The sequence below is a fragment of the Lepisma saccharinum genome, chromosome 4 (genome assembly GCF_977018435.1).
Source record: "Lepisma saccharinum chromosome 4, izLepSacc3.1, whole genome shotgun sequence".
In the NCBI taxonomy this organism is placed as follows: Eukaryota; Metazoa; Arthropoda; class Insecta; order Zygentoma; family Lepismatidae; genus Lepisma; species Lepisma saccharinum.
This window is the reverse complement of record NC_139232.1, coordinates 114,434,417-114,441,781: the sequence shown is the minus strand read 5'-3', so window position 1 is coordinate 114,441,781 and position 7,365 is coordinate 114,434,417. Positions and strand designations below refer to the sequence as shown.

Genomic DNA, 7,365 nt, shown 5'->3' with positions numbered 1-7,365 from the left:
TGTTGTGGAAATTATTTATTACTTTAAAAAAACACGTTTCATTTATACATACAAGTAATCATTTCAGTTTAATATTGAGCATTATTTATTCAACAAAAAATCTTCTTCCCTTGGTTGTAATCATATCCTCACTGAAATGAACAAAAAGAAGCACATTTAGATGTCAACTGAGCACAAACCATAAACAAATGAAATACTATTATACTTAATGAGTGAATGAATTGCATCGTGCTAATACAAACACAAAGTCTTAGCTGTGTTGGTTATCGTATTATTCATAATATGCTAGTACTGTTATAACCTGTTAGGTACAGTTATGGTATTCAAAATATTAAAATGCAGTTAAAATTAATCATGCTTCCCCGATGGCGTAGTAAAAAACGTCGTCGCCTTGTGATGAAGGAGTCTCGGGTTCGATACCTGGTGGAGACACATGATCCCACTTTGAACTGTCAGTCCAGTCCCAATCAGCCTATCTGTGCATAAACAGCAACTCAGCAACAAATAAATATTAATCATCTCGATCAATATCTTAGCACAAACATTTCCTTACGATGTAAACTATTTGATTATTAAAATACAATTCTGTCCGCATTAAGTTTATTGTAGCAGATTATGGCTTCGTATCTAAAATTTGTTCTTACCAAAAATAAACAATGTCTTCCGAACTACTGAAAGGGTATTATGTATATTTAAAATAACTTCATATAAGACCTTGATAGCAATTGTTGATCTATTAATATTAAAAAGCAGACACAATTTTTAAAACTTACCTTGGCCAGAATGTTGAGGTGTCTTAATAACCTAAAACGAATAGAATCAGTATTAGTGCTTTGACTCCTCAAAAGGAGAAGAAAATATTGCATTAGGGATATATTATCGAGGAAAATAACGAAACATTTTGTACAAAATATAGTAATATTACAATTTAGTAAATTTAAGGACACATTGTAACACTGTTTTTTTCGAAACTGAACGTATATTTAATGCAGTTAAAGAATATTACAATTTTTTTCTTTGCCTAGCCTTTTTGTAATTTTTGCATAACTCTTTCAATCAGATGTCATATGCAAGTTGTATGGCCAGGTGAGATTTATATGGTTTCAACAATGTTCCAAAACTAACAGTTAAAAATTAATATTTACTTACATTGTATGGTATGATTTTTCTCGTTAGGCGCACAAGACCAGAGATCGTGAGTTCGAATCGTGAGAAGGATTGGATATTTCTTTCTTTTCGTCATAAAGCGACTTTACTATGTCTGCAAGCTATTTCATAATCAATTACATCGAATTTTATCTACACCTTGAAGTTGTCTAACTTATTTCCGATTAAATAAAAATTGTCATCTATATATACACACTGCGAAGGTTCAATATAAGTAACAAATTAGCTTAAGTTCAAAAATATGTGTACCCAAACTTTTCATCACCAGTTCATTAGATTTTTCACCAAACCGTCCACAGAGGAGATGATTTTCTCTTGAACACCAATAGTACAAAACTATTCCGTACGAGCGTGTAGAATGTAAAATAAAAACTTCTGACAATGATGCCTAATAATAATGAATAATTTACGTCCACGTATCATTGAATTTACGGTCAGTGTAGACAATGTAGACGGTGTAATCTATGTAAACAACATGACAGAAGGTGCTGATCCAACAAATGGTGTAGAAGTAAATCATATTTATCCAGTATATCAATTGTTGAAGTGTGAGATGTATACCTTGTACCTCAGCGAGGAACAAACGCAACAACGGAAATACACCAGTGTTATTTGGAAAGACATTACCCACACTGCCCACATTTTAGCTTTTCCCTACAGTTGATGACTGAAAGAGAGTGCGAGAATTTCTTGTAAATAGGAGTATTTGTCAGCTCGATAGAAACGAACATCACATTAATTTCACAACAGCGCCGAAACTTAATTTAGTGTAGTTAACATTGTCTACACAGACTGTGTAAACTATAATCCATTGTAATCTACTCGTAGATTACGTGTAGATAACACACGTAGAAGTAGACACATAGTCTACACACCATAATGTCGACAGTGCATTACATACAATTAGTATTGAAGTGACATGCTGAAAAAAAACATGATTTTTCCTTACCTGTGCGTCCTGGTAAAACCTGAGGGCGGTTGCCATATCCTGGACGATTTATTCCTCCTAGTGGTGGACGATTTGCTTCACCGGGGAGTGTTACCGGTCTTCCAGGACGATTTATTCCTCCTAGTGGTGGACGATTTATTCCTCCTAGTGGCGGACGATTGAATTCTCCGGGAAGTGTTTCAGGATGGTTTGGACGATTTATTCCCCCAAGTGGTGGACGATTCACTTCTGCAGGGAGGGTGGAAGGTCTGCCTGGACGATTTGGATTTATTCCCCCCAGTGGTGGACGATTTACTTCTGCAGGGAGCGTCGATGGTCTACCAGGACGATTTGGATTTATTCCCCCAAGTGGTGGACGATTAAATTCACCACGTCGATCTAAAAAAATAAGCAAAATAATTTGAGCAGGTTTAAAGAACCTATGCAGAAATGAGTTACAAAATGATTTGACAATATAAATTGAAAATAAAATAGGTTTTAAATTCTTTCATTTGCAATAAATACCTAATTCCGCGTGCCTTTGCGCATAGATTCAGGCGACATTGAACCTTTGACTCTTATCAGCAAAGACTGCAAGGACATTTCAGAATATTTTTCTCGTTTCTAAAAACCTCTATGATATTCCAAATGATGAAGAATTGCATCTGCTTAGAATTTCTTCCAGAAGATCCAAGTGAATCTTCATTTTGTTTACTTTCGCTGTTGTCTTGATAATTATAAAAGCTTTGTTTATATTACAACAGTCAAAGTAAACTACATGTAAATTATCTTGAATGCTTTAAAAGGATTTATAAACAGACACATACGTATCGTATTTTTCAGAATGGGAAATATCATAGCGGCTTTTCGAAACGAGAGAAATTTTCGAAAATAACCTTACGGAAAGAAACCAAAGGTCCAACAGCAGCTTAACATAATTTTTAGTAGAAATGTACTATTTCTTACCGAATTAATCATTTTCTGTTTTCTGATGTAACATTGTTGAGTTTATAAAAATATACATATAATTATTTACTGCAACAGCATTTAAGTTGTGATTTTTATCGTTACTAAAAGTAGTATGTAATTTGTAGAAATTGTACTACAAATGTTGTTGGTAAAGATAATCTATAATTACTTACATTGTCCAACGACTAGTGTTGTGCATATCACTAAGAATAAGCAGAGAATGGATTTCATGTTTTCCTGGCTTTAAATGCTTTCCTGTGAAAGAAAAAATAAGAAAATGTTATTACCGATAATAACTACCCCACTATTCTCTGCAATAACTGGCAAATGCTTTGTCCTGAAGTTGTGCTGAAGTTAACACATACCTTAAAGTTTCCTGCCTGGCTACCTAGCTAAGCGTAACTCGAAAATGAAAATGAGAGATTCATTACGGTGTTAACAATATACGAGTACAATGGGAGAGTTACTTTTGTATTGGTAGACATTTTGACCTTTTTAACTTTTCTGTTGCGATATTCTACTTTAGGAATGACTGTGTTCTTAGTACAGAGTGCTTTCAACTTGTGGAATTGGTGTTAAAATAGCTTCGAAGGAAATTACTTTGGAGCTAGAATAAGATGGACTATACAGGTGTCTGTGACTTTGACTGTTTTGGAATTTTCATGTGACTTTCAATGCGAATAAGAAAGTGGTTCTTAAGATTAAGTTATCCACATATTTGCAAGGAAAGCTCTGCTGTAGTGTTGCGCTATGCTATGCACACGAAATGCATGTCACAACTGAACACATGAAATCGCGTACAGAAATTTTCTATTAAGTTGCTTTCTTCGTCGTATACAATGATCCCATTTACAACTTAAAGTAATAATTATACTTTTGCTTGTTGTACATTACATATGTTTTGATACAGCAACTCTTCGATACAACATCTTTATATTGCAACATTGTTGTTTTACTATCCGTTGCTAAGTTCACACACGATGTTGATGCTTGAGTTACGATAGGTGCAGAACGAAGTAAAATCCTCACTTAGTGCTCCTGAGAAACGATCCAGCAAATATATTGTGATCACAATATAGGATCGTTCACAGCACAGTAAATGTATCATATCACAATAATATAGGATCTTTCTCAACACGGTATGTATTGAATCAAAGTACCACACACCTACCTTGCACAGCGTCTTAGGTAGAGCAACACTAAAGATGTGCACCTGGTCCTAGAGGTGCGAAGATAGGAAATAAAAAGAAGCGTGTTTGGTATTCACTTAAAAAGAGAACCCCGCCATATCATTTCCTTCGAAAGGTTATCGTTTTTCCCCCTGCGGAAACCACAAACACTCCCCCCACCCTCTCCCTCCACAACGTCCTCCAATCGGACCGAGCCTTTAGTTTGCATTGTGGTCAAAACTAACACTTGGAAGAGCTCTGAAGAGATGTGCAGAACGTCGATTTCCGAAGGTTATTCCTTTTCAAGTGTGGACTTCTTTCGCAAATACTTGGACTCTGGAAGCTTGGAGTTAGCACATTCTTACTTTCACTGCCGTACACAGACATTACGTGATGCAATGTTTAACACAGGGTTTTCCTTGGAAGCCCAAATGCATAGTCATTAAGTGAACGTCTTTTACACGGTACTCTCAAGTGTTTCGTGAGAACTCCTTTCAGAGGCTGTCATTTTTCTCCGTAGCATCAAACTTCCTTTCCTCAATAATTTAGATACTTTTGTAACCATCCAAAAGATGATTAAAGTTCATAATGCCATTCTGGAGGCTTCTAGCAGTAAAATTTTAAAATTTCCTCAATATTACTTTGGGTACAGCCCAACATGCGGTCCTGAAATTATTTCCTTCATTAATATTGTAGATGCTTTATCACGAAAACATCTGGGCGAATTAAAGAAATGTGGTTTTACTATAGTATATGTAAATCGAAAAATCGTAGTCAAACAACTGAGTCGATGCTGTAAGACAAAATAAACAAAATCGTAAACTGGAAAATTAGAGAAAGTCTGATTTTATGAGAGAACTATACCTTGAAAAAGGACGTATTTAGTGGGGGATTCAGGGGGTCCGGACGCCCCCCCTTCCCACCCGAAAGACTTATTAAGTACGAAAATTAAATAATGAAAATATATCCGTTTAGCATTTGTTGTATAATTTCTTCTGAACTAATTGGAAGACAAAGATTTTGAGATCATACGGCTTTGAAGGACAGGAAGGACGTGATGAGGGGGGGGGGGAGGTTTAGGGGTCCGGACCCCCGAAAGACTTACCAAGTACTAAAATTAATTATTGAAAATATTAGCATAACGTTTGTGAACACCTGCACACCGGAGAACAAAAAAAAGTAACGTTCTGAAATAATTCCTACTCATAATCGATGATTAATAATTTCCTCTGAACTTTTTTAAAGGGAAGAATTATATCGGGACCATACGGCTTTGAATGACATTACAAAAAAGATTAATGTACACTACTACTAAAAAAAATATGCATAAAATATTAATCAGAAACTTACTTTTCTCCAACTACATGTAACATTATTTTTGTTATTCGATAATTATTCAATTATTTTACCATTTGACATTAATTTCATTGTCAGACCACTTATTTTTATGTAAATTATTCCGATCTTAACTACACGTAAGCTACATAATGAATATATAACTATTCTTATACAGTCCTTTACCTATTCGTGTAATAATACTATAATATTAATTTATGTACTGTAATTAGTATTAATTTGATTTAATGTAATTATTTTAATTTAAACATTATTATTACCATTATTATTATTATTATTCCTCAGACACTTGGTTCGGACCCCCCCCTCCCCCCGAAACATATTTCTGGATACATGCCTAACTAGGAGCTTTAAATTCTAAGTAAATTTTGATAGTCATATTTCAAAAGTTTGGAGAAACTTGTTTAAGCTCATTTTGTGCTCATGTAAGTTCATCGGGACTGGAACATGCAGTTCGAGGCACTGGAAAGGAATCGAACCCAAGACCTCACGACTACGAGGCTTCAAAATTTAAAACGATGGTTATTTTAAACTCTGATGTTATTATGATGTGAGTGTTCTCGTTCTGATCTGACGGACTCGCTCAGTAGTAAAAGCTAAGAGCTCAACAAAATTATCATCAAATCATTTGCTTTAACAATCCCTGTAGCGCAGTGGAGCCAATATCGTGAAAACTGAGACTGTTTGACTCCATTACTTTCTACTAGACACAATAGAAAGTAACAAAGAAATTGGCATTTAGTGGTAAACGTTTACCTTGTACGTTGTACGTGACAAAATATATATGAGTTACATTGTGAAGCCTCTGAAATTTGTTTTAAAAGATTAGATTTTTTCACTGATAAAAAGATTTTTTTAAATTTACTCATCATTTTGAAAAATTGATTCAAATGTGATTTTTTAGTGGCTCCATACCAGTGACATCGAGAGAGGATTCCGTTTGAGTGGACTGCTTTGGTAGTCACGGATACCAAGTTCCTCTATTTTCAAATTTCTTTCTCTCTCTATTTGTTCCTCTATTTCTCTAGCTTCTTTCATTCATATCGTTCTCTCTCTCGTTCTTCGTATGTTTTTTAAATCCTTTTCTCTTTTATATTTATTTCTATCTTCCTGTTTCCCTTCCTTTCTTTCTCTCTTTATTCTATCGTCTGTTTCTTTGCTTTTATTTTCTTCTCTCTTTCTCGTTCTTTTACATCCTATCACTTTTTATGTTCCTCCGTGTGGGCGCGCGCTGGCGTTTCTTGCTCTATTATAGCCTATTTTGCTCTATTGTAGCCTAAATGATTCTATTTCCTCACGGTAGGCTGTTTGAGTAGGATAAGACAATTTCAGATTGGGCCCCTTCGCAAAGCCAATGGTGATGCTTAATGCAAAAGAAATATATCTTTTTACATGTATTTGAAAGTTTCATGCTTATATCGTAAACTACATCAGTAATCGAACTAAAAGACAATTGATCATAAGGGATTCGATGATTACTACCATCAGGCAGGACTGTAGGCCCCGTCCCAATAGAGTTTTGCATAGTTTAGTTAATATGAAAACATGCAAGGAAGCAAGAGTTTAAAAGAATTCCTATGGATTTTCATTTCCCAAAAGCATCGTAGTAATCATTACTAGAGATACCATATCAAATTGTATCGGTTGCAGGATAATAAGAGGTGGTACAGCCAAAGACAAAGATTTTGTCCATCCTTGTTCTCATTAAAAAAAAAAAAACATTCTACATCTTGTGTTATTTTAAGGAATGGAATTCTATTGATACAAAGCATATAA

The 7,365-nt window shown here is 34.7% G+C and overlaps 1 protein-coding gene across 2 annotated transcripts; it reads right to left on the bottom strand.

Annotated features, from left to right (window-relative positions):
• LOC145986810 (uncharacterized) lies at positions 1–4,379 on the bottom strand. Of its 2 annotated transcripts, none has more exons than XM_083121257.1 (5): positions 4,236–4,379; positions 3,238–3,319; positions 2,117–2,494; positions 774–804; positions 1–131 (listed from the first exon to the last, which is right to left on the bottom strand). In XM_083121257.1, exons 2-4 carry the CDS (start codon positions 3,293–3,295, stop codon positions 797–799), a joined length of 444 nt encoding a protein of 147 aa, XP_082977383.1. In that variant the 5' UTR covers positions 3,296–3,319; positions 4,236–4,379; the 3' UTR covers positions 1–131; positions 774–796. The 2 variants fall into 2 exon arrangements, with proteins under 2 accessions (XP_082977383.1, XP_082977384.1); XM_083121258.1 differs by having other exon boundaries at positions 4,232–4,321.
• Positions 4,380–7,365: the final 2,986 nt, after the last annotated feature.

Bases quoted from the DNA above. Each gene is read 5' to 3' on its own strand.
- LOC145986810 (XM_083121257.1), bottom strand. From the start codon at position 3,295: ATGAAATCCATTCTCTGCTTATTCTTAGTGATATGCACAACACTAGTC. The intron at 2,495-3,237 runs GTAAGTAATTAT...TTATTTTTTTAG, and splicing joins AACACTAGTCGTTGGACAAT to ATCGACGTGGTGAATTTAAT.